This window comes from Meles meles, chromosome 3 (genome assembly GCF_922984935.1).
Source record: "Meles meles chromosome 3, mMelMel3.1 paternal haplotype, whole genome shotgun sequence".
NCBI classification, from domain to species: Eukaryota; Metazoa; Chordata; class Mammalia; order Carnivora; family Mustelidae; genus Meles; species Meles meles.
In genome coordinates, this window is record NC_060068.1 from 145,146,804 (window position 1) to 145,173,851 (window position 27,048).

Genomic DNA, 27,048 nt, shown 5'->3' on the forward strand with positions numbered 1-27,048 from the left:
GCAGCTGTGTCATTTGACGAGGCATGTACTATGCAGTTCTCCTCCACCCACCCAACTCATTTCACTGGTTACAATCCCTGCCTCTAGATAAATTTGAGTGCAAAGCTTCTCATTCTCCTATACCCCACTAGCCTTTCAAAAATTATTTCTAGAGGTCTCCAATGCCCTTGAAGATTTTTTAAAAAGATTTTATTTATTTATTTGACACAGAGAGAGATCACAAGTAGGCAGAGAGTCAGGGGGAAGCAGGCTCCCTGCTGAGCAGAGAGCCCGATGTGGGGCTCGATCCCAGGACCCTGAGATCATGACCTGAGCTGAAGGTAGTGGCTTAATCCACTGAGCCATCCAGGTGCCCCGCCCTTGAAAAAATTTTTTTTTAAAGATTTCATTTATTTATTTGCAAGACAGAGATGACAAGTAGGCAGAGAGGCAGGCAGAGAGAGAGCGGGGGAAGCAGGCTCCCCACTGAGCAGAGAGCCCAATGCGGGGCTCGATCCCAGGACCCTGGGATCATGACCTGAGTTGAAGGCAGAGGCCTTAACCCACTGAGCCACCCAGGCGCCCCCGCCCTTGAAGAATTTTTAAGGATGATAGTAATCATTTAAAATTATACCTTAAGGGGCACCTGGGTGGCTTAGTTGGTTAAGTGTCTGACTCTTGATTTTGGCTCAGATCATGATCTCAGGGTTGTGAGATCGAGTCCCACTTTGGTTTCCACACTGGACGTGAAGCCTGCTTGAGATTCTCTTTCTCTTCCCCCTCTCTCCCTCTCCCTCTACCCCTCTAAATAAATAAATAAATAAGGTAAAAAATAAAATTATACCTTAAAATAAAATTGACAGCACCTCCCACCATATAGAAAAAATAAGAGCTAAAATTTCACATAGGAAAGTGACTAGTTTCTTATATCTTTTCAAAATAAGAATCTAAATTGATAACTGGCTCATTGTCCAGTTTAATGCAACCTGTATAACCACTGGACATGCACCTTGACCTTCCCTTCGGCCCACCCCTTCCCTGCCCCATTCTAGCAAAGTCTCCTTTAGGATTTATAGAAAGACCAACAGTGCAATGCAACTGTGGACAGAGATACTGGTGCTGGGTTTGCTATTGTTACTTCTGACCTAATGCCAAAGTTTTTATTGCCCTTTGATCCATTTTCAGGTGTCTGTATGGTGAAGGAGGAATTCTGTAATATCCCACTAGAGTTACTGAGCAGTCTCAACTCAATGGGGGGTATAAATATATAAAGGTTTTATTTCTTCCAGTCGCTGCCTTCAGCCATGCCTCATTCATTTTCCATTTCTTGTCACTTAATACCATCTGGGATAGATCCCATAAATTTCCAGTCACTTTGAGCCATTAAAACTCAGTTATTTTAAAGTATCAATCTCAAATTTGATTTAAATCCCTTCCTTCCTTTGTGAGCTTTCTTGTGTGGTCCATGTATGAGTCCTTCAGAGGGCCCTAGAGGACCCATCCACTCTGTATTTCCCTGACCAGCAGAGCCAGCTTGAACTGCACCTCTTCCACCTCCCATCTGGTTGTACCATCACCCTATAGCTTTTTGTTACTGGAGTCCTTTTGCCAGGAGAACACCACTGTGGGCATGGCCAGATGCCTAAACCTGCCACTTTCTATAGCATCCATTTGATCCACAGTCAACTCACTCATCACTCATCTTTGCCACCTAACAATAGTAGAGGAAATGGACCCTTCTCTCCCTTCTGTTCTTTCTCTTTAGAAGCTTTCTTCCCAGCCAAATAGGCACAAGGACAAATCAGCCAGTTCACTGCCTAAGCAGAGATGACATCAGGGCATCCATCCATTTGACCCCATGTTCTGAGCTATTTTCTTGGAGACTCCCAGTGACTTACCTTGGTGACAGGAGCACCCTTGTCTTCTCCCTGGTGAAGGAGAAGTGAATCATCTCTCATCTAAACCCTATAGTTTCCCCAAGTGAAAGGAACCCATTGGCTCTCACCCTATACTCTTCCCATCAGACTGGAGGAGGGAGGCAGTCACATGTGGGTGGGTCAGTTCTGCAGACTTTGTAAGCCCTGAAGGAGTGTGTGGCTGCTCTCTCCAGAATGCAGGGACTTCATGATTTCACATGTGTTGTTCTCTGTTCTGAGACTTGCTGCCAAGTTAGGGAAAGCCTGCTCAATATCCTGCTACACTGTTGTATTTGAGCTGGCTGAATCAGCTAGAGTACCTCCAGTTAAGGGTGACCAAGAACTTGACACAAAATGGCCTTGCCAGTAGGAAGTATATTGTCTCATGTAACTAAAAATGTCAAGTAGAAAGACCTGGCTCCAGGCCCTATTGATTCCTGGCCCCACTGCTCTCCCCAGGGTCTCTATCTTTGCTCTGTTTTCTCTGGATAATAAATGGTGGGAGGAAGAGTCTCAGGGTTTTTATGGAGGCCTACTCAAGGCTTATGCTGTCACACAGCAGCAGAGGAGAGTCTGCTTTCCCAGTCACTCAAATAAATCCTGAAATGTGCCTTGGGTCATGTGCCTATCCTTGACCTAATCACAGTCTTCAGAGATGGTTGATGACACTTTGAGAGCCAGTTAAAATTTGGAAATAACTTTCCTTTATCTCTCCCACTTCCTATGATATCCATCAAAGGAGACCATGGATTTCCCAGATCCACCCTTGTCCAAACATAACCTGAGGATACTAAATACATTGTAGGACCTGATTCCAAAGTGTAAGCCTAGTAATATCATGGAGTTATTGCTGGATTTCAGAGAGTCATGAAGAGTAGTGGTTAATAGTTTGGGGCCTTGGAATAAGATAGACCTGCATCCAAATCCTTGCCTTCAGAGGGCAAGAAACCTTGGGTAAGTACTTAATTTCTCTGCAGCTCAGTTTTCTCAACTATAAAATGGGTGTATTGGTAATACCTAAGTTATTACATGTTAAGAGAAGAAAATAAAATGTGCATGGTACAATTATTAGTGTATAACACCTGGGACAATTAGGTGCTCAATAAATACAATTTTTATTGCTAAACATTTCCTCCTTTGTGCATAGAGACCAACACTAAGGAAAAATACGCTAAATTATGAAAGTCTTCTATAGTTCCTTGAAAGGACCAATTTGATACTGTTATCCCAGGGGGTAAACAAAATTTCCACCAATTCTTCTGTTATTCTTTGCACACAGCAAGTGGAAGACTCAGTGTGAAAGATGAAGGGTGGAGGAGACCTAAGTATGTAAAATGTCTTAAGTATTGAGAATGTATGTGTGTGTGTGCATGTGAATGTGTTGTGTGTGTGTAGGAAGCTCATGCTAGGATTAAACTAGCAGAGATTTACTGATCACTTCCAAAGAGCAACATGGGATACATTGGAGCATCTGCCAAACTTAATCCACCTATGAATTTGGCAACACCCCCAAGACACTGCTGAGGCCTTCTACTCTCAGACTTATCCCCGTAAAAAGGGGGAGATTGAGGCATTTTTCTTTTGTCATTTAAAGCAAAGAAATCTTGCCAGATTTTACATTTGAAGTAAATATGTAAAACACTGATAGCATGAATTCATTTTTCTGAAATGCATTTTAGTATTTATTTTAAAAAGTTGAATACTCGAATTGAACATGAAAGATTTCTTTTTTCCGTGGACTAGGAATGACCTTCCTGAAACCTAAAATGTTATTTTCTTGAGATAGTAACAATGAAGGTGATCTTCCCAAGTATACTATGTGAATTATGTTGAAATATTTGGTGTAATTATAGAAGTATAAAATATAACAGCAGCCCATTTTTCAAAGTGGCCTTCCATTTATTGAGAATAAGATATCAGTTGGTGCCCTCTTGTGGAAATGATTATGTTAGGTGTTAGAAAGGAAAATCTATAGAATATTGTGTTATACCTGTCCTAGATGTGTTTTCCCCCAGCACTTTTGATTACTTCAAATTAATATGTAGTTTTGTTTACATGTGAAGTCCAGGAGAAGATTTTAGCATGTAGCATCATTATGGTCTTCACAGATTTACACTGTAAGACTTTTTTTCTTGAGCAGATCTTGATCTGTCATCTGAGTCAACTGTTCTAAGAACTTTAATCAGAGCTCATTTATGTACATTTTACCTCAAAAAGTTGATCCAAATAAGGATGTTAAAATACAAATAAATATACTTTTCACAAGTTTTAACTCTGTTGTGCCTCCATCAGAATTTTTTTCCTCTAGCATCTGCCCTGCCAAAGCTTCTCTTGATGATTTTCCTCCAGGGAGAGCTGGAATAGCTAGCCCAGCTCCTGAACAACTTCTGATCAAGTGGGAAAGCGTCTACCAACTTCATGGCCATGGTCACCTCCATCTCCTTAGTGGCTGGTCATCCTTGCTATGTGTCATGCAAAGAAGAACAGTTAGGCTGGTCCAAAACTGAAAATGATTCCTGAGCTATAGAATTCTCTGGTATTGAAGGAGTAGCTGGCTAGCTGCTGAGTAGACATATGGCAGAATGCATTCAAGCTTGGTTATTTGGACTCAGTGATCTCCATGGTCTCTTTCAACTCTGAAATTCTAAAGCTCTTTTTAATGATCAGCCCCATCGAATAAACTAACCACTTCAGTGACTCCTCTTCAGTTCCAGGATGGCTATGTAGACTTGAACCTGCCCCTCACAGCATTGGTCTGTACATTCCTTTGGAATTGCTCTATCAGGTAAACCTTTAGAAACTTTAAAGGGCCAATCAGAGTGTACGTTAATCAGGACAGTGGATCATAATAGTGATAAAAAGCCCTTTCACCATTATTTTTAAACAGTTATAAATAATCAAGGAATGTATAAATAATCTCTAGCAGGCAATTGTCAGGCATAATTATAGGTGGGATGCTGACTCATATAGGAAAACAGGCAACATAGAAAGTGTAGGTGTATATGTACTCAAAGGGGTAAGGTTGATGTGATGCACAAAGGACCCAGATACAAACCCTAGCTCTGTTACTTATTAGATGACTGATACTAGGTAAATGTCCGAGTTTCATTAATCTGTAAAATAATGAGTATACTTACCTTGAAGGCTTGTGGTAAGAATTAAATGACATAAAAATGCAAAACACAGAGCATGGTATTTAGCACTTAGAAGGCTCTTGAAAAATGCTAGCTTTTCTTATTAAGGGGAAGAAATAATATAGAAAGTGAAGTCATGGCCAGAAAGGGTCTGTTAAGGCTTTCATAGGCATGGAGAAATAACACTAAATAAATGTTTCTTGTATGTAATTAAATTATGCTCACTGAAGATCTCTAATAGGCTTACCTTGTGAATCAGCGGACTATCTCTCCATCTTCCCCAATTTTTTATCTCTGATTATTGACTGGGGCACATTTTAATCTCTCAGCATTTGGATTCACATAGTGTAAGCACTCTTAGCTGACTCAGGACCATACATCTGTACAAGCAGCACATTGTGATTTGTACCTTACTTTGGTTTTCATTAGAGCATCTCTGAAACCTGACAACAAAATGTTTAGGAAACTCCCTACAGTGAGAGATACATATTTAGAACCTTGATGATGAGTCCTGACTATTCTTTAGTTCAAAATCCAAACTATAAGATTGGTCAGGCCTATAAATTGGTGATTACATTTTATTCAATAGAGGATAATTTCTCTATACTTAGTAGCATTCAAAGGATACAGAACTGGAGAAAAATTCTATCAGAGGATGATATTTGTAATTATTAGCTAAAATAGTGCCATCATGTGGCAAGAGCAAAAATAGCATGCACTCAGCCAATTCTGAAAATAGCAATTCTTGATTGGTTTTTAATTAATTGATTTGGATCATTAGATTAATTGATTTTAACTAATATGTATTTAAAATAATTTATTTCCGGGGTGCCTGGGTGGCTCAGTGGGTCGAGCGTCTGACTCTTGGTGTTGGTTCAGGTCATGATCTCAGAGTGGAGAGATCAGGCCCAGTGTCCAGATCCATCCTGCCCCTCCCCCTGCTCATGCTCTCTCTCTCTCAAATAAATAAGTAAATCTTTACAAAATAGGGGCACCTGGGTGGCTCAGTGAGTTAAAGCCTCTGCCTTTGGCTCAGGTCATGATCCCGGGGTCCTGGGATCGAGCCCCGTATCAGGCTCTCTGCTCGGCAGGGAACCTGCTTCCCTCTCTCTGCCTCTCTGTCTACTTGTGATCTCTGTCTGTCAAATAAATAAAATCTTTAAAAAAAAACAAAATAAAATCAAATACTATACAAAATGAAACTTTATTATTTTGGGGGGGATGACTTTAAATATACACAATTCAAATGTGCATAAAATGGAAAAGCCTTTTAATTTAGTTTCTGTGATCTAAACCTAATGTAGACAATGAATGATAAATTTGACTCAAAGCTAAGTGAAGCATGAATTCTGGACTTGAATAATGTTAAATAAATATTCGATTGCTCTGCTTTGCTTTAAACTTTATGAAATAGTTTGATTCCCTGAGCAAAAATTAATATATAGAATGCTAAGAGAATTGACTGGCATTAAAAATATAAAGACCAGGTTTCAGTGTGGCAGGCTGAGTGCTAAAATTGATGAAATTTCAACAGGATATATCCTCAGTGAGAAAGAGAGAGACAGAGAGAGAGAGAATGAATGAGGTATCACTGAATACCTGGAAGAAAAAGTACAGTTGGAGGACTTGTAACTAATGAGGACAGAGGGAGTTGTAACCATCTAGCATGTTTAAGGAGGAGGATAACTATCGAGAATGTCTAAGGAGAAGGATACAACTGAGAACTTTTAAATTAGACCTCAGAAACCTGGAGCTGGAGAAAAAGCCTAGTGGTCTGTGGAAATGTCCCATGTAATATCTAGCTTCCAACACTTTTCTTTTGCTGTCTTTCCTAGTCTCCTCATCCTTGTGGGTTTATGCCTCCCCCCCCCCTCCTTTTACCATACTTTTTTAGAGAGAGAAGAAGTAAATATACATGTTCAAACTGCCAGGTTTCATAAGATACTCTCATCTATGTTATGCGGAAGTTTTGCCTGAAATTCGTTCCTTGCACACTTGCTTGCTTGCTCCCCCATCCTTATTTTCCCCCACTTCCTAACCAATAGTTTCCTAGGATCATTTCCTTAATAAATATATGTGTATTTAAATTCTCATTTCAGCTTGTGCTTCTGGGGAACCAGGTCCAAGGTATCTTATTATATGGTAGTATTTACCTCTTAAAATATATTTATATTTTCTGACCAAAGTTCCCATGATTATTCAGGTTTGATTAAATATTTCCACGGATTTAAAGTTTGCCACCAATCTTTTTTCACAATGGCTTTTGTTTTAGTTCTTTGTTCAGATTTTGAGGAAGATGTATAATATGGCACAATGTGTAATATATTTCTCAAATTCTTTCATTTTTATTTGTTTTCTTTGAATAACAATATGTCTGAATGTGAAACATTCAGTTTCTTTCCTTCACAGTGGTCCATGTCTTCTGATACTACTAAATGCTAAACATTTATTGGGAAGAAATCAAAAGATAGCTCAATTTTCTTCCACTTCTAAGTAACTTAAAAAAAATTCTTCTTGAACAAGAACGTTCTCAAATACACAACCTAACCCTACACCTAAAGGAGCTGGATAAAGAACAAAAAAGAAAGCCTAAACCCAGCAGGAGAAGAGAAATAATAAAGATCAGAGCAGCAATCAATGAAATAGAAACAAACAAACAAACAAACAAACAAAAAAACAATAGAACAAATCAATGAAACTAGGAGCTGGTTCTTTGAAAGAATTAATAAGATTGATAAACCCCTGCCAGACTTATCAAAAAGAAAAGAGAAAGGGCCCAAATAAATAGTGAAAGAGGAGAGATCACAACCAACAGTAAAGAAATACAAAAAAATATAAGAATATACTGTGAGCAACTCTACGACAACAAATTTGACAATCTGGAAGAAATGGATGCATTCCTAGAGACATATAAACTACCACAACTGAACCAGGAAGAAATAGAAAACCTGAACAAACCCATAACCAGTAAGGAGATTGAAACAGTCATCAAAAATGTCCAAGCAAACAAAAGCCCAGGGCCAGAGGGCTTCCCAGGGGAATTCTACCAAACATTTAAAGAAGAATTAATACCTATTCTCCTGAAACTGTTCCAAAAAATAGAAATGGAAAGAAAACTTCTAAACTCCTTTTATGAGGCCAGCATCACCTTGATCCCCAAACCAGACAAGGATCCCATCAAAAAGAGAATTACAGACCAATATCCTTGATGAACACAGATGTGAAAATTCTCACCAAAATACAAGCCAATAGGATCCAACAGTACATTAAAAGGATTATTCACCACAACCAAGGGGGTTTTATTCCAGGGCTGCAAGGTTGGTTCAACATCCGCAAATCAATGTGATACAATACATTAATAAAAGAAAGAACAAGAACCATATGATACTCTCAATAGATGCTGAAAAAGCATTTGACAAAGTACAGCATCTCTTCCTGATCAAACTCTTCAAAGTGTAGGGATAGAGGGCATGTACCTCAATATTATCAAAGCCATCTATGAAAAACCCACTGCAAATATCATTCTCAATGGAGAAAAACTGAAAGCTTCTCCACTAAGGTCAGGAACATGGCAGGGATGTCCATTATCACCACTGCTATTCAACATAGTACTACTAGAAGTCCTAGCCTCAGCAATCAGACAACAAAAAGAAATTAAAGGCATCCAAATTGGCAAAGAAGAAGTCAAACTATCACTCTTTGCAGGTGATATGATACTATATGTGGAAAACCCAAAAGACTCCACTCCAAAACTGCTAGAACTTGTACAGGAATTCAGTAAAGTGTCAAGAAATAAAATCAATGCACAGAAATCAGTTGCATTTCTTTACAGCATCAACAAGACAGAAGAAAGAGAAATTAAGGAGTCAATCCCATTTACAATTGCACCCAAAACCATAAGATACCTAGGAATAAACCTAACCAAAGAGGCAAAGAATCTATACTCAACAAACTATAAAGTACTCATGAAAGAAATTGAGGAAGACACAAAGAAATGGAAAAATATTCCATGCTCATGGATTGGAAGAACAAATACTGTGGAAATTTCTATGCTACCTAAAGCTATCTTCAAATTTAATGCAATCCCTATCAAAATCCCATCCATTTTTTTTTCAAAGAAATGGAACAAATAATCCTAAAATTTATATGGAACCAGAAAAGACCTCGAATAGCCAAAGGAATATTGAAAAAGAAAGCCAAAGTTGGTGGCATCACAATTCCAGACTTCAAGCTCTATTACAAAGCTGTCATCATCAAGACAGTATGATACTGGCACAAAAACAGACACATAGATCAATGGAACAGAATAGAGAGCCCAGAAATAGACCCTCAACTCTATGGTCAACTAATCTTCGACAAAGCAGGAAAGAATGTCCAATGGAAAAAGGACAGCCTCTTAAGCAAATGGTGTTGGGAAAATTGGACAGTCACATGCAGAAAAATGAAATTGGACCATTTCCCTACACCACACATGAAAATAGACTCAAAATGGATGAAGGACCTCAATGTGAGAAAGGAATCCATCAAAATCCTTGAGGAGAACACAGGCAGCAGCCTCTTTGACCTCAGCCGCAGCAATTTCTTCCTAGGAACATCGCCAAAGGCAAGGGAAGCAAGGGCAAAAATGAACTATTGGGATTTCATCAAGATCAAAAGCTTTTGCACAGCAAAGGAAACAGTTAACAAAACCAAAAGACAACTGACAGAATGGGAGAAGATATATGTAAATGAAATATCAGATAAAGGGCTAGTATCCAAATCTATAAAGAGCTTAGCAAACTCAACACTCAAAGAACAAATAATCCAATCAAGAAATGGGCAGAAGACATGAACAGACATTTCTGCAAAGAAGACATCCAGATGGCCAACAGATACATGAAAAAATGCTTCCACATCACTCAGCATCAGAGAAATACAAATCAAAACCATGATGAGATACCATCTCACACCAGTCAGAATGGCTAAAATTAATAAGTCAGGGAATGACAGATGCTGGCGAGGATTAGAGAAAGGGTAACCTCCTACGCTGTTGGTGGGAATGCAAGCTGGTGCAACCACTCTGGAAAACAGCATGGAGGTTCCTCAAAAAGTTGAAAATAGAACTACCCTATGACCCAGCAATCACACTACTGGGTATTTACCCTAAAGATACAAACGTAGTGATCCGAAGGGGCACGTGCACCCGAATGTTTATAGCAACATCTCCACAATAGCCAAACTATGGAAAGAACCTAGATGTCCATCAACAGATGAATGAATAAAGAAAAGGTGGTATATATATAGAATGGAATACTATGTAGCCATCAAAAGAAATGAAATCTTGCCATTTGCAACAATATGGATGGAACTAGACGGTATTATTCTTAGCGAAATAAGTCAATTGGAGAAAGACAACTATCATATGATCTCCCTGATATGAGGAAGTGGAGATGCAATGTGGGGGTTTGGAGGGTAGGAAAAGAATAAATGAAACAAGATGGGATTGGGAGGGAGACAAACCATAAGAGACTCTTACTCTCACAAAACAAACTGAGGGTTGCTGGGGGGAGGGGGGTTGGAAGAGGGTGGTGGGGTTATGGACATTGGGGAGGGTATGTGCTATGGTGAGTGCTGTGAAGTGTGTAAACCTGGTGATTCACAGACCCGTACCCCTGGGACTAATAATACATTATATGTTTATAAAAAAATTAATTAAAAAATCTTCTTGAATACCTGAAGAAATTTTATCCTGAAAATTCAATAAAGACTAGGAAATCTTTTATTGTCTGTTGTGTTGTTTCAGAATTTTATTAAAATATTAATATACACTGTGCCCTCCTGCATTTGGGAAAATTATCTTCCTTTACAATTTAAAATTCATGTCATGTTCCATTTGCTTAGACTTTTCATTCAGTGACATAGCTTGTCTCTATGTTCTGTGGTCCCTATACCTGTTTTATGTTTATTATGTTTGTTGTAACCATTTAATTTCTTTTTTCCTCTGTGTTCATTGTAAAATTCTCCAGAGTTTCATGTAGACCTATACTTCCATAAATAGCTACTGGCCACATGTGGCCATTAAATCAAAATTAATTAAAAACTTTTAATGTAAACTTTAATTCCTTGATTGCAGTAACTACATTTTAAATATTCAGTAGTCATTGTGGCTACTCTATTGGCTATCACAGTTATAGATCATTCCAATTATTGCAGAAAGTTCTACAGGGCAGTGCTACTCTATACTAATAATTGAGTCTCTGCTGCTTATTGTACTTATCTTCTTATATATTTATTCTTTGTTCTGTGCTGGTCATAAGTTAGTCATAGGTTAGTCCATAGTTAGTGATATTTCCATATAACCTTTATTTCTATTTTGTATTTTTAACTTATCCTTGAAGTCTTATACAAATTTGTGTCCTTATAAATTCTTTCATAAAGTATTCTGGGGGAAGGTGCAGGGGGTTTGCTTTCTACTATAAGATATTATTTCATCTATCATTTGCATAATATATTTTTTCATATTAGTTTTAATCAATTTTTGCTGAAATATATTTTCCCTTGTTTTTTATACTTTGTTTTCTGCTTCTCAAGTTACTGATACTTAACATGGAGAAATTTGTCTAAATGTATTTATGCTGATTACAATGTGGCTAAATCCCCTTTCCTCCACTTCCATTCTTTTCCCTCATTTTATGAGTGACACTGCAAAGGTCAGTAAATATGGTGTGTACTACAAATTGGCCCATCTCTTAGTTTTTTGTTTTTTTTTTTCAAGATTTTATTTATTTACTTGACAGAAAGAGATCACAAGTAGGCAGAGAAGTAGGCAGAGAGGCAGGCAGAGAGAGAGAGGGAAGCAGGCCCCCTGTTGAGCAGAGAGCCCGATGCGGGACTCGATCCCAGGACCCTGAGATCATGACCTGAGCCGAAGGCAGCGGTTTAACCCACTGAGCCACCCAGGTGCCCCAGCCATCTCTTAGTTTTGTAAATAATTTTATTGAAACAGAGCCACACTTCTTCATGTACATAGTGTCACTGGCTGCTTTCACTGTGCCATAGCAGAGCTGGGTAGCTGTGACAGAGATCACGTGACTTGGGATGTTTAAATATTTACTGTCTGGCTCTTTACAGAAGAGGTTTGCTGACCCCTGACCCTGAGGTACAGGGAAGGAAGCATCTATAGCCTGAGGGCATGGGGTGGGCTGAGTAAAGGATTGGAAGAGATTTTTCTCAGCTAGGCCTGTGTGCAGCTTCTGTTGGCCAAAGTAGGCTCTGTTCTCTCTTTCACTTTTATTAAATGTCTTCATCTGGGTTAACTTTGCAGTGTCTGGGATATCTTTTTACATCCAGGGATAAAGTTGGGCTTCAGATCCTCCTCAATTTCTAGTTGGATTTGGGCATCTTGAACTTTTGCCATTTCTAAAGAGAGGCAGTAATGCAAGAGGTTTCACCTTGTATTCAGGCATCAGTTGTTTCTACTTTAAAATTGCTGACAGGTATGTGATAGGTGGGGTTGACTCCCTTCTTGAACACCTTTAGGACAAGGAGAACTTTTCCTGGGCTGTCCCTAAGGATACTGGGCTCAGCTTCACTCTGCTCCTGCAACTGCCTGAAATGAGTTTTTTTTAATGTCTGAAGGGATAGGTTTCCTATTTTTATAAAGATTTCTGTGTCACCAACTCTCCTTTGGTAAGATTTTCAGGTTTTTGTTTTCCTCAGTTTTCCCTCTCCAAGAGTATTAAGAAAGTCAGTAATAGGCACTTTCTAGAGCTTACAGCATGCTCCTTGAAAGAGCCTTTGTATTTTTCATTGGCTAACAGCCCCTGTGTGGTGTACTTTTTTGGATTTTTTTCTTTAACTTAATTGTTGTGCATATATTAGATTATGAAATCTGGTTTTCCTCTGCCATCTAAAACTGGAAGATTGTATATTGGCTTCAGAATGCCGTCAGTGAAAAGCTGACCATTTGCAAAAAACTCTTTTGTATTTACTTTCCACTTAACAAGGTGAAGGATTTGCAAGTGGAATAGCTAAGCACAAGGGGGCATATTTCTTTTGACTTTAATTTCTTTGAATAAACTAATGTATATAGTGTATACTGGTTTTTATGTTTTCATTGAAAATGACCAATCAATAAAATTACACAAGAAGAATCCGTTTTTTGTTTTTAACTTTTTTTGTTAAATAACTTCATTCAATTGCAAAACTGCTTCAACAATAGCTTGTATACTTACTCTGGTAAGCTGTTTATTAGTTGGGTAAACTGCTAAAACGAGTAATTAAAGATGAGTTTATGTTGAACTAGTCTTTCAAAAAATAACTATTGCCTCATCCATTTTTTTAATGAGAAGTTCAAATACCATCAAAAATATATTAAAGATATTAGTCAAGTGTTTACAGATCTCACACCACACAGTTGAAATTTCCTCAGAGATATTTTCACTTTTCACAAGTCCAGCTAATTTAATAATAAGACCCTGCATATAGACTGTGACTTGAAAATCTATTCCTTCTATTTTTAAAAAAACCTTTCAGAATCATAGCATTTTATTTTATTTTAAAGATTACACCCATTTGAGAGAGAGAGAGAGACTGTGAGAGAGAGCATGAGCAGAGGCAGGGGCAGAGGGAGAAGTAGATTCCCCACTGAGCAGGGAGCTCCATACAGGACTCAATCCCAGGACCCCAAAACAACTACATGACTGGAAGGCAGATGCTCAACCCACTGAGCCACCCAGGCACCCCTCTTCCTTCTATTTTTTAACATAGTACATGAGTATAGTCTTCAGCTTGTCTGAAGTCACTGAAGTAAGTAGCATTTCATGAAGAGTTCCTGATAATGGGGTAAAATATATGACCAGACACCTAGGACTAGATACTATTTAATAGCTGAAAATTATGGCAGAAAATATTTAGGAAAAATAAGGAATTTATTATCTCACATAATTAGAAAATCCATGGATAAGTCTTCATTGGCTTTCTTTTCAGACTTATTTGTTCTCAGGCTCCTCAAAATGACTCAGAGCTGATACAGAATCATATCTTTAAAAGTTGTGTGTGTGTGTGTGTGTCTTTATATGTGGCTTTCCACTGAAAGTAAAAAGCCACACTATTGCTCGCTGCTCTCTCTCTCTTTTTTTTTTTTTTTTTTTTTTTTTTTTTACATTTCAGCCACACTGGCCTCTTTTATCCTTCAAACATACGGAGTCTTTCCTACCCAGGTTTGCCTCTTACCCCCAGCACTGCACAAGGGTGGCTTCTCTCTCATCCTTCAGATGTCATCTCAGGTCAGGCAATGTTCATTCCCACCCCTCCCCCATCCTAACAAGCCTGCATCCTGCTCCTTCCCTACTCATTTCCTTCTAAGCATTCATCACAAACTGTCCTTATTTTTAATTGAAAAAAAAATTTTTTTTTAACATAGTGTCTTCCTAACTAGAATGTAAGTCCTATGAGGCAAGAACCTTACTTTTAAGTTCACAGATGTGTCCCTGGTGCTTAAATAACAATGAGCACTCAATAAATATTTATAGAATAAGCAAATTACTTCCAAAATCAAGCAACACAGAAACTTTCAAAGAAGAAAGGAAAAGTATTTTTTAAACCATCCATAATTCCATTACCCAGATACAGTAACTATTATTCTTTGGTGAATGTTATTCAGTCCCTTTTCTCTGGCCATTAAAATTACATAGATAAAATTTTTAAATGCAAGTATACTTTGTACTGTTTTTCTTTTTTAGATTTTTATTTTTACTTGAATTTAACAACAAAGTTGTTTAATTTGTACTGTTTTTCTTTTTTAGATTTTTATTTTTACTTGAATTTAACAACAAAGTAGGGAATTACAAATGAGCAGGTTATTATTTACTCACAAGACATAGCTGCCCCTAAAGGATCCTTCTAAGATTAAGAAACAAGATTATGAAAAATAAGAGGCTTGAATTGTATTTTGTAACTACATGTTCCAATTTGGGTCAGTTTCTATAACTTTTTAATTATTTCAATGTTATTTACATTTTATTCCATAACCATAATCCTAAATTTATATATTTTTTAAGAATTTATTTATTTGAGAGAGAGCAGAGCGGGGAAGAGAGGGAGGAAATAGGCTCCCTGCTGAGCAGGGAGCCCTACATGAGACTCAGTCCCACGACTCTGGGATCATGACCTGAGCCAAAGGCAGATGCTTAACTGACTGAGACACCCAGGTGCTCTGATATCTGTTTTATAAAAATTTAAGTGGATTAAAATCTTATGTTCAATTGCTTTGTTTTTGCCATTAACTTCTTTATTACTGTTTTTTAAAATTTGTTATTTGTTTATTTAAATTCTATTAGCCAAGTTATAGTTACATTAGTTTTTTTATTTTTTATATATTTAAAAAAATTAACATATAATGTATTATTAGCCCCAAGGGTACAGGTCTGTGAATCGTCAGGCTTATACACTTCCCAGCACTCACCATAGCACATACCCTCCCCAACGTCCATAACCCAACCACCCTCTCCCTACCCCGCTTCCCCGGGCAACCCTCAGTTTGTTTCGTGAGATTAAGAGTCTCTCATAGTTTGTCTCCCTCCCAATCTCATCTTGTTTCATTTTTTCCTTCCCTACCCCCCAAACCCCCCACTATGCCTCCCAAATTCCTCATATCAGGGAGATCATATGATAATTGTCTTTCTCTGATTGACTTAGTTCGCTCAGCATAATACCCTCTAGTTCTATCCATGTCACTGCAAATGGCAAGATTTCATTTCTTTTGATGGCTGCATAGTATTCCATCGTGTATACGTACACCACATCTTCTTTATCCATTCATCTGTTGATGGACATCTAGGTTCTTTCCATAGTTTGGCTATTGTGGACATTGCTGCTTTTATTTGTTTTTAATTGCTCTCTTGATTGGATTTTTGTCAGAGGAGAATTTATAAGAAGGGCTCTCGGATATTTTCTTTCTTGAGGTTTTGCAGATTTAGGCTTATCGGGCTATGCCCCTTAGCAACACCCATTCAGCTGTACATAACATTTTGGGTCATGCTTTTGTTCTTAGCCTCTTAGATATTGACACCATCTTCTGGCATTAGAACTCAAGGAGAAGTCTAAGGTATTGTCATCATTCCCCTGTGTTCCTATTTTTGTGAATGTAATTCTTTATCCTTGATGTTTAACAACTTTATAGGCATATATGTTGATGTTAGTTCTTGTCAATTTTTCCTCCCAAGGGCTACCACCTGGTATCTAGCCTCATTTCCAATACTTCTTGGAGGGTCATGTGCACCTTGCCAACTATTTGCCCTTCTGTGACCTCATAATGCTGCTTTATATACCTCTGGCTTGGCACACCTTAGCGAAATTCCCTCATCCCTACCCTCCCTCTAACATTGCTGCTACTTATTCTAGCAGATTTAGCTCGGGCCTCTGTGAAGACTTCCTGTACTCCTCAGGTGATCAGCCACTTTCCCCTTACCACCGCCATGAAGTGTAACATGTACCTCTAGTATTGGATTTGGTACACTGATTTACCATTAATGGTTTATGGCTGTCTCACATCCAGCACTGTGAATTCCAAGGGCACGGGCGCCTAGCTTATATCCACAAGACTGTGTAAACAATTTAAAACAGAGTTCTTGCTGATGAAAAGTTGGAAATGTTGGACGGATAGATAGCAACTGGACTAATTACTGAGCAGCTACTAATCCGGGAACGTGTAAATCTGACACAATTCGAATACTCTGATAAATTGAATGCTCTGCCTTTAAGGGACATATTAATCATAAGCCGGATGTCGGGGTAATAAGAAATGTCAAAGACAAGCCTCCATGTGGGAAAGCCGAACTTCGGTGACGCAGGTAACAAGTGTCCAGTAGAGACCGGTGTCTGCTCTCCCGCACCTCGGCTTCTCATCTAAGAAGACAGGCATGAACGGCCAGCCCTTCCCGCATTTCGTGATACCTGTAGCTGAAGCTCACCACCGCTACCCAACAGCGAGTGAAAACAGCTTTTCGCGGAGTCCTCCGCAGCTGGAAGTCGGCGGGGAGAGCAGCGGGGCGGAGCTAGTTTTGCGCAGGCCCCGTGTGGGCGGAAAGAGCCGTAGGACTGCGCCTGCGCTCTCAGTAGACCTTGCTCCGCTTCCTCGGCGGGCCTACCAGATCCGGGATCCGGGCGGGATGGTGGTGCAATGTCAGGTAAAGGTGGGGCGCCCTCACAGGTGCATCTGACCCCTTTCCTTCCTCCCTCCACGGACCCGGCCCTGCTCAGGCGGATCCCCACCGAAGCCACTTTAGTGGCACCGAGTCTTACGCCCGGTGCCGCGCCCACTATCACTAGTGTTGCCCCTCCGGGCTGCAGCGGCTTTCACTTCTGCTGCCCGAACCAAGGTCAGATCCTCTCTGCCAACTCCTGGTCTCTGGGGTGACGGCGTCAAAGGTTTCTAAAGGCACCCGTGAGGTCGCCCCCTTGCTTCTATGATTATTCGCTTTGGCAAAGACAGTTTTTTGGTTTTTTTTTTTAAGATTTTATTTATTTATTTGACAGATAGAGATCACAAGTAGGGAGAGAGGCAGGCAGAGAGAGAGGAGGAAGCAGGCTCCCTGCCAAGCAGAGAGCCCGACGCGGGGCTCGATCCCAGGACTCTGGGATGATGACCCGAGCGGAAGGCAGAGGCTTTAACCCACTGAGCCACCCAGGCGCCCCGGCAAAGACAGTTTTCAAATTCATGCATTTAACTGAGAGTTCTTGTGAAAAAAGGTGCTTCATATATGCATTTGCAAACCCTCGATTATTTGCAAAACTCTGATTATTTCGTAGAGAATAATTTGCACACTGGGACAGGTGGGTTATTTAATTGGCCAGATTTCCAGATACCAGGCTGACGGTATAGGTTTGTCCTAGGAAATACCAGCTTAACCTGTGTATCAAACCCACTAGCCTTTACAAACGTGAGGATATGTTGCATAACTTAATCCTTGGCAGCTGGGTTCGATGTAATGTGGACTGGAATCAAGGTTCATATGACAACCGTGAGAGACGTGTCTCATTTTTTTGGTTATTTATTTTATTTGTGTAATTTATCTCTTGACTGAGACATCACTTCACTGCTTAAGTGTTTATAAAAGGTGCTGTAATTTATGTCAAATAAAGAACGACTTAACCTCATTGTTAACTTGTAATTATACTAACTTTTTGGGGGGTGATTTAATTATCTCTAACTCATAAAATTTGTCTTTGATTAAAATAATTGGAAAGGAAGTAAGCCCACCGAGACAGAAAAGATCTATTACTGTTACTTTTAAAGGCATTTCTCCTCCTTTACAGGTTGAAGTGTTGTATTTTGCCAAAAGTGCTGAGATAACAGGAATTCGCTCAGAGACCATTTCTGTGCCACAAGAAATAAGAGTGTTGCAGCTGTGGAATGAGATAGAAGCCCGACATCCTGGGTAGTTAAACCTTTGTAGAATACATATGATTAATACTTTTTAACATTGAAAAATGTGTAATTAAAGAAAAAAGCTAATTTTTATCCATGCTTAATGTCAAAAAAGTCAGTAGGTGTATTTTTTCGCAATTACTAATAAACTAGTATCTAAAAATGCGCAATTTCTTAAAGCTAAAGATATTTTACTAAAAAAAGTATAGTGAACTGGAATACTGCCAAAGGGCCATGAATATATTTGCTTTTATAATTTATAAAATACTGAGAATGTGGGTTCTGCATTTAATAACATTAAATAGAATTGTTACAAATTAAGTCAAAAACTTGTGTTTTAAATTTTTTGTCTTTTCCCTTCTTAGAGAACTCAAAGTAGAAATTTCTAAGATTAAAAGAAAAGTGAAAGCTCAGAAACCTTAGCTGCTGCTGAATCGAGTTTTCATAATATTTGATTTTTTTTCTGGTTCTTGAAAATCTATAATTTACTGCTCTTATTCCTACCTCAAGTCCTTTCTGCAACAAAGTATGATTATGAATTATTTGAAGGAGTTCCAAGCTTGATCTCATGACCCCAAGATCAGGACATGAGTGGAAATCAAGAGTTGGGTGCTTAACTGACTGAGCCACCCAGGTGCCCCTTTAAGCTGCTCTTAAAGTGCCCTGATAATTAATGAAATGAGGTAGAGACTCTGTCATGCTTTCTCTTTAGCCTTATACCTGTTGGGAGACACCTGGTCTTAAATGTTGTGTAGTCTTTTTTTTTTTTTTTTCTTTTTTTTGGGGGGGAGAGATGGTTGTTTAAATTCCTGAGACAACACTCATTAAAGAGTTGTTAGCAAGTTGTTAGTAGTTTACTGTGTTCATTGTGGTGAATAAGTATGTTCTTCAAGGGATATGTACTTTCTCTGCAGAATATGAATTGGTTTAATTAGTAACTTTGCAGGTGGTGCTTCATGAAGTAATATTTAATGTGGTATTTTTAGTTGCAGCTGAGGAGATTTGATATCGATACTTCTAATTATACTTTTTTCCCTTCAGATTGGCTGATGTCAGAAATCAGGTGATATTTGCTGTCCGTCAAGAATATGTCGAGCTTGGAGATCAACTCCTCCAGCTTCAATCAGGAGACGAAATTGCCATTATCCCCCCCATTAGTGGAGGGTAGTGCTTGTGAGCCACTTGGGTGTGTGAGACATGTTTTTCTTAAACACTTTCGTGGAAGAGAATTACATAGATGATAATTTGTATAAGATTTGCTTAAAGTATATACTCTTTGTAAGTCTGTCTGCACCAGTAAAGAATTGCTGCTGTAATAGTTGATGTAGATGGACTTATATGTATCTGTGTATCATCTCTACATCTGTTCTCTTGTAAGCAGTTTAATTTTATGTCAGTTTGACGTGTTCATTCTCTCCGCTTAAAATGTTTTTTTGAAATTTTATTATGTGTCAGGCATAGTGCTGGATGCTGGAGTACTAACATTCCTATTGTGCAGGAAGGAAAACAAACTCAGAGAAGTTAAAAACTTGTCTGTGATCACATAGCTAGCAAGTAGCAGAGCCAACATTTGAATTCAGATTATTGGATTCTCTACTTTTTCACAAATACCTTTATTAATACAGGATAATAGCTCTCCTCGGTACAGAGAAATGTCAAAAAATTGCATAGCCAGGAAGCAAAAAGATCACTGTGCCTAACAAGAAAGCTTACCATTTTCCAGCTGTAAAGAAACAGCTTTATTACAATAGCTGCATTGCAGGTGGCCCTAGGACCCAGTGCATCTTCCCGAACAACATAGTCTTTAAGTAGGATGATGCATAAGAATATCTCTTAGTATAGTCTGGAGAGACAGAATGAGGCTTAATTTATTGTCAACTGAAGAGCAAATAATGTAGAAATGAATGATTATCGCTAATTAAAAATTTTTTGTAAGTTAGGAATGAAGGAAAACTTTCTGTGATATGGGCTTTTCTCCAAAGTCAAGAGTAACTACAATACTCAATGGTAAAACCTTGGTTTCGTTAAGGAAAGGAACATACTAAGGATGCCAATTTATTTTTTTCACCTATTTTTTTTTTCTCCACTCTGCTGGAGGGCAGAGCCCCCAAAAGTGAAGAATATATATTGCAAAGCAAATTGCCCATCATACTAATAAAGACTGGATCTTTCTTAATTCTACTATTTGGAAATAATAGAATTTTTTGTTATATATGTGTCTCAGTTTCACTGGGAAACTGGTCACCATATCAACACCATGATTTTAGAAAAATGCCATTTTTTGGGGTTTGGAATTTATTCAGAAAATAGTGTGCTACCTTTAAAGGTGTTTCTGTGTATGTGTGTGTGTGTGTGAGAGAGAGAGAGAGGATTAAAGGTGTTATTTGGAAAGATTAGGAAGATTACTCAAACAGCATTATGTATCATTTGAAGGTGTTTGACTGGATTTGTATCCTGTGGTTTTAGAAGCCATGTCCTTTTGGAAGCAAGTTGTAGGAATTTGGTATGGTTCCAAGTTCATAGAGCATAGACCATGTTTGGGTTATCTGTAAGTTCTTCTAACAATCTCAGGTGGCATGTACAGAAGTTTGAAACATCTTAGAATCCAGTGGAATGTGATTATTTGTGCTTTTCTTTTCAGTAGCAGGAAGAATAGGGAAAAGAATGTTGGATTTAGTGAGATTCCCTGATTGGAATCACCTTGAACGAGTCCTTAACTCCTCTGAGCCTTCTTTCCCAATGTGAATAAAATCCCTCGGGATTTATGATTATATCCAGACGACTCCTGCAAAGTCCGACTTGCCTGCCCATTCTCAGCCCCTCTGTTCCCTCCTTTGAACCCTGGGTTCCGGCCTTCCCTTAGGTTCTGGAGAACACCCTGGTCTTTCTTGTTCTAGAGGCTTTGCATTTGCCATTCCTTCTGTCTCAGCTTGGGGGTCTCTTCCCTTGTTTCTTTCCAGGACTGCTTGCTCATGTTTCAGGTTTCACTTCTAAATCCTGCCTCTTGAGAAAGGCTTTCCCTGATGCTCGTACACAGCCACACTTCCCCAGCACCCACGCTCTGTCTCAGAACCCTGTTTATTTTTGTGTTACCCTCATATATAATTTTTCTTTTTTGCTTTGTTTCTCCATTTCTGTGTAGGTGCCTTGAGGGCAGGAGCCGGGTTTTTTGTTCCCTGGTCCTTGTCTAGTGCATGAAGTTGGTCTCTTAGTGAGTATGTAATAGATGCTTGATGAATGAAATGAGAAATGCATGGCAGAGGGCTTTGTACGACATCTGGTGATAGGCATGCAGTGCATTTCCTTATTTCCTCAGCTACTTAACTGGATTATTTCTGGTTATGAAATGAGCCTAGTTCCTGTGGAGTCAGCATTGCTTCTGTTCTTCTTATCTTCTTTTTGGATGAAAAAAAAAGGCAGCTTAGGTGTGGTGCACAGACATATAGTGGTTAGAGGTAACATGCGTGTGGATGGAGGTGTCGATGTCTGACCCATACCGTGATGGAAGATAAGAGCAGCAATTCCAGAATTCGGAATAGAGTGGCATATGAGATAGATTACATTTTAAGTGATCACGTTAATGGTAAATTCCTTTTTATATCCTGCTTGATTGATTAGGGATATTTATAACATGCTGAGTTCTGCTAAAATTTTACACCTGTTTATTTTTATCATTCTATCACATCTAACGTATGAAAAATATTAGTTGAAAAACTGTAGGTTGGCTGTGTTGCCTCTCGTACCAATATTAAGGTTTATTAATATCTTCTAGGGAAGATCTGAATGAAGTTGAAGAGAACTCTAAAGATATCATAAAATTCACTGCTGAGAAGCTGTCCATAGATGAAGTCTCACAGTTGGTGATTTCTCCACGCTGTGGTGCAGTATCCCTCTTTGTAGGTGAGTTGTCATTTTCACAGTGTCTGTAGGCTATGTAAGATGAGGAATTAGTGTTTCCCATGTTCAGAGTTAATAGAGGATTTTAAGATACTGAGAGCAGTAAGCCAAGATAACCCATGGCTTGGATATTTTTTTGGTTCTTCTTTTGTTTCAGTAATCTTCAGATTAACCTAAGTTAAAGGCATTAAAGGAGTAAGATAAAAGTCATTATTAATAGGGAGAATTCTGTATTTTCAAATATTGAGGGGGAAAAAATGGTGGTGATACTAACTTCATGATAATCTTTGGAGCATGTTTCCCATCTTGGTTTGTCCTATAAGTCTTTTTAGTTATGCTTGCCTAATCAGTGTCATTTTATTTCTTTATCTTTGTGATAATTCTTTTTTCTTTTTTTTTTTTTTTAAGATTTTATTTATTTATTTGACAGAGCGCACAAGCAAGGGCAGTGGCAGGCAGAATGGGGAGGGAGAAGCAGGCTCCCCACTGAGCAGAGAACCCAACATGGGACTCAGTCTCAGGACCCAAGGATCATGATCTGAGCTGAAGGCAGACTTAATATCCAGACGTCTCTATTTTTTATTTTTCTAACCAAGTTTTTGTTTTTAGAAAATTTGAAAGCATTTTTTAGACAAATTGGTATATGCTGTCTGTCTACTAAAAGATAATCCTCTTTTCTATTAATGTGTTATTTCTGTTATAAGGAAAAACCTTATTTTAATATTCTTCTTTTTTTTTTTTTCTTTTAGGGACTACAAGAAATAACTTTGAAGGGAAAAAAGTCATCAGCTTAGAATATGAAGCATATCTCCCAATGGCAGAAAATGAAATCCGAAAGATCTGTAGCGACATTAGGCAGAAATGGCCAGTCAAACACATAGCAGTGTTTCATAGACTTGGGTATGATTTTCTTTAGCAATTTAAAAGTTAATTGCAGTTGTTTTCCATCTTTGTACCAATTCTGATTCTGAATCTTTCATAGGAATCCTGTATTACCATGAGAGGAAGATTTGTGTATGATTCTGGCAGACAGAGTGGAGACACTCTGGGTGTTACATTGTAACATTTGGAGAGTGGCTGATGCTGTAACAAAGTCCAAATGTGCCAAAACTGGAAGGCCCAGCACAGATGGCCTGTGCTAATGTGTGCTAAAGTCCTTAAGGCCTTTTAAGAATTGTTTCATAGTTTGCACTCAGTTTGTATGACAAGTCTGTTAATAGATTTTTTTTTTAATGTAAATGCCTTTGAAGGTCACTAAATTAGTTTGCCTTTTCGTACCACTAAGAAGAGTGGAGTTCCACGCTTTAAATAGAACCCAGCAATAGGGACTCCATTCTGTGATATTCCATTAGTTGTTATTTTATTATTAACAATTATAATTTTATTAATAATTTTATCCATTCTATATTTATTTCTGCTTAACATTTTAAACTCTACATTATACTCATGCAGTAAGTTTGTGTCTCTAAGCATTACCTGGCACTGTACCTTATCCAAACCAGAATCAGTGAAATGTCCTTTTCTCAGTGCCCTTCAGACAGGTTTAATGGATCGATGCTAACAAATTAGCCACAATCTCAGCATCCCTTCTGCTGAATGCAGTTCGGATCCATTACTGTTTTTTTAACTAATGTGGAAGTTTATATAAAACAGAACTGGATGTTTAGTTGTAAGAATGCTTTACTGGAATTTTTTCTTTTTCATCTGTTTAGTAGATTCTTTAACTAGATTCAGAAGAAATGGCATTTTTTTTTTCTTTCATTTTATCAAAGCTCAGTTCCAGTGTCAGAAGCGAGCATTATCATCGCTGTGTCATCAGCCCATAGGGCTGAGTCCCTCCAAGCTGTGAGCTATGCCATCAGTACTTTAAAAGCCAAGGTGCCCATATGGAAGAAGGTAAGAAAACATCTATTTTTGTCATTTGGGCATGACTTTTCTTACAGATTTTTAAAAAGCTAATGAGATGACATAAAGAGCTGCTATTCATGGGTCTTCCCTGACTCCAATTAGGGTGTTTCTGTAGTGTTTCCTTCTGAAGGTTTATCTAACATGAAAAGGACATGCCCCAAAGAATGCATGGCTCAGATTAGGCCTCAGTAGATGGTAACAGCTAGAATTCCTAGTTGGGACTGCTCCAATATTCATATATGAATTCATTTTCTTTGGATTAGAATTCCCTTGAATTTCTTTTGTGGAGTGGGAATAATGCATGGCTATTTAGACAATAGCTAAAACAGATTTCTGAAGGCAAAAGAGCAAAGAACTCTAGAATTTCTTTTTAGGAAAAGGAAAGGGTGGGGTATTGCCTCTTTGGAGAAAATGGATCGTGAGTAGATTTTTAAAATAGAGATAGGAAATTCTAGCTCATTTTATGTCAACATGTCAAACCAATCAGGAAGAGCAAACCTCTGGTCAAAAAAGACATTCTGAAGGGATGAAAAGACCCAACTCCCTAATTTCTTCCCTGGTGTAGTAACAACAGTGGGATTATTCTGAATTCTCAAACTCGTAATTGCACTTAAGAGTCTAGAATTGCCTGCAGCATTTTGGCTGGTAGCAAAGCTGAGGAATGAATTAACTGCTCAGATCAGAAGGCCAAACCAGAGGACCAGAGGGTGAGTCTTTCCTAGGAGCCTACTACTTTAGTTAGTTGTGGAGATGAGCAAATGGGACTCTGACACAGGGCCTATGAAATTCAGTACCGTATTTTCTGAATAAAAACTGAAACCCGTTCTTATTAGGGGATGCTAGTGAAGCTCAGATAGATGGCGGCTTTGCTATGAACAAAGCTGCCACAATTTTGATGGACTACATGAGCTCGTTTCCTGAATAGAGTGTGGTAGGAAGAGCATTCTACATTGAGTTGTGAGCCTGGGTGGCAGAGGTAGTTTTCTTTACAAGGGAGGAGGGAGGGACAGCCCGCTGATAGAAGGTAAATGAGAGGGTAGGCCTCCAGAATAAGAGAGTGGGTAGGAGTTGGGGCATCCTCCCCTTCTATACCTTGAGGACTAGCTGAGCTTTCTATTTGCTTTTCTATCTGTGGAGGGTGAGAAGGGTATACACGTGTTCAGAGGAAAGTCAGACTTGGATTTCTGTCCCTTAGGAATAGAATTTGGCAGGAGAGTGAGAATAGTGATACATTCTTGCTCCACTCCCTTCCAAGAAGTATCTAAATTCTTGTGGTTCTAGTCCCACTTGTGCCTTCATGTCATCGGTGATCTAGGCAACGGGTAGGCAGGTAGGTGGGGCACACACTCAGAGTTGTCAATAAAGTGCAGCCCAATCTACTTAGAAACTTCCGTGGGTGGTCACTTAATTTCACACCTAATGCAAATACCCCTTCTGCCTACAGAAAAACATTTAGAAATGTTGTAGTAGTAGATATGTTTGGAAAGAAAAAAAAATGTTTAAAACCAAACATCTTTCATTTTCCCTGCATGACCTTGCTCAGGCAGTCTCCTGACATGGCCCCAATGGAATTATTTATTCCATTTTGTGGTTGCATCTTGTCTTGTTAGGTTTTTCTTGTGTATTGTTGTGTAAGGACTTGTGTAAGGACACCCGCTGGATTGGGAGTCCTTAAATGTAGGGAACATGTTTATTCATTTTCTCCCCTTAGTGCCTTATGCAAATGTTTGTTGGATTATTGGAAGAGTAGCAGATTTAAATAGATGTGATACTAATTTGCCGGAATTATTCAGATGTAGTTGAATTTATTAAGCCACTCTGTTTTGTATACCTGTTGTGGTTCTTTTTTTCAGGAAATGTATGAAGAATCATCATCATCCTGGAAAAAAAACAAAGAATGCTTTTGGTCAACTGGTGATTAAGTCACACATTTTTTTAAAGAGTACTAAAATTAAATTTGGTAAACCTCTGTCTTTAAACATATTTTGATTTTTCTTCTCCAGAAGTTAAGACAGTTTAATGAAGTACAGTCTCTTATGTTACACCAGTAACATGTGACAAAAGGGAGACAAAAAATAAGTGGGTGTTCAGGATGAGGGCTTAGGGGGGAACAAGAGATAGAGGAAAGGCTTTAGAGAAAAGGTGGGAGAGTCATTGAAAGGCGAGGAAAGATGCCTGTGGGAGACATACACTTCCATGAAGTAGGAAGTTCAGATTACTTATGTTTTAGTATTTTTCAATGAGAACTAAAATGAAAAGGATTTTGTTTTCTTTGGCAGTAATGGTAGATGGTCAGTGAGTGAAGTATTTTGTGATTTTGTGGATGGTTTTGTCCTTTGGATATGATATTAGAGTCACAATATATTTCATTTTGTTTTGAGAGATAGTGGTCAAGAAGCTTGTGCTTTGAGTCTTGATCTTCAATCCCTGAATGAACCTACTGGAGAATCTGAAAAAGGCTTCCTGAATGTCTGACTCCAGCTGTTCCTGTGTTTTCCACTGCTACATCTGTCAACCATGCCAGCTCTCCATTTCTCTGGACTGCTGCTGTGGCCTGCTGACAGTCCCCTGACAGTCCCCTGCTGCCATTCTTCTGCCTCCCACTGAGTCAGTCCCTCAGAACCTCCCGAGAGCCAATCCTGTTCTAGAACCCCACAGTCCTCACTGTGGCCTGTAGTCTGTGATTGGGCTCCTGCCTGCCCCTCACTCTCCCCCTCCCCCCGCCCTGCCCCCACTTTTGCCGTGGCTTATTTTGTCGCAGGGCCCTTACTTGTTTCTTTTTCTAGAATGCTCTTCCTCCAGGTAT

General features: G+C 38.8%; 1 protein-coding gene across 1 annotated transcript; it reads left to right on the forward strand.

The window, feature by feature from the left end:
* Window positions 1-17,202: 17,202 nt before the first annotated feature.
* On the forward strand, window positions 17,203-26,221 carry MOCS2 (molybdenum cofactor synthesis 2). Its single transcript, XM_045998923.1, has 7 exons — window positions 17,203-17,388; window positions 18,326-18,447; window positions 19,479-19,623; window positions 22,210-22,337; window positions 23,084-23,234; window positions 24,107-24,230; window positions 26,096-26,221. Exons 3-7 carry the CDS (start codon window positions 19,526-19,528, stop codon window positions 26,162-26,164), a joined length of 570 nt encoding a protein of 189 aa, XP_045854879.1. The 5' UTR covers window positions 17,203-17,388; window positions 18,326-18,447; window positions 19,479-19,525; the 3' UTR covers window positions 26,165-26,221.
* The last annotated feature ends 827 nt before the right edge of the window (window positions 26,222-27,048 follow it).

Bases quoted from the DNA above. Each gene is read 5' to 3' on its own strand.
- MOCS2 (XM_045998923.1), top strand. From the start codon at position 19,526: ATGTCGAGCTTGGAGATCAACTCCTCCAGCTTCAATCAGGAGACGAAA. The intron at 22,338-23,083 runs GTGAGTTGTCAT...TTTTTCTTTTAG, and splicing joins TGCAGTATCCCTCTTTGTAG to GGACTACAAGAAATAACTTT. The intron at 24,231-26,095 runs GTAAGAAAACAT...TCTTTTTTTCAG, and splicing joins AGGTGCCCATATGGAAGAAG to GAAATGTATGAAGAATCATC.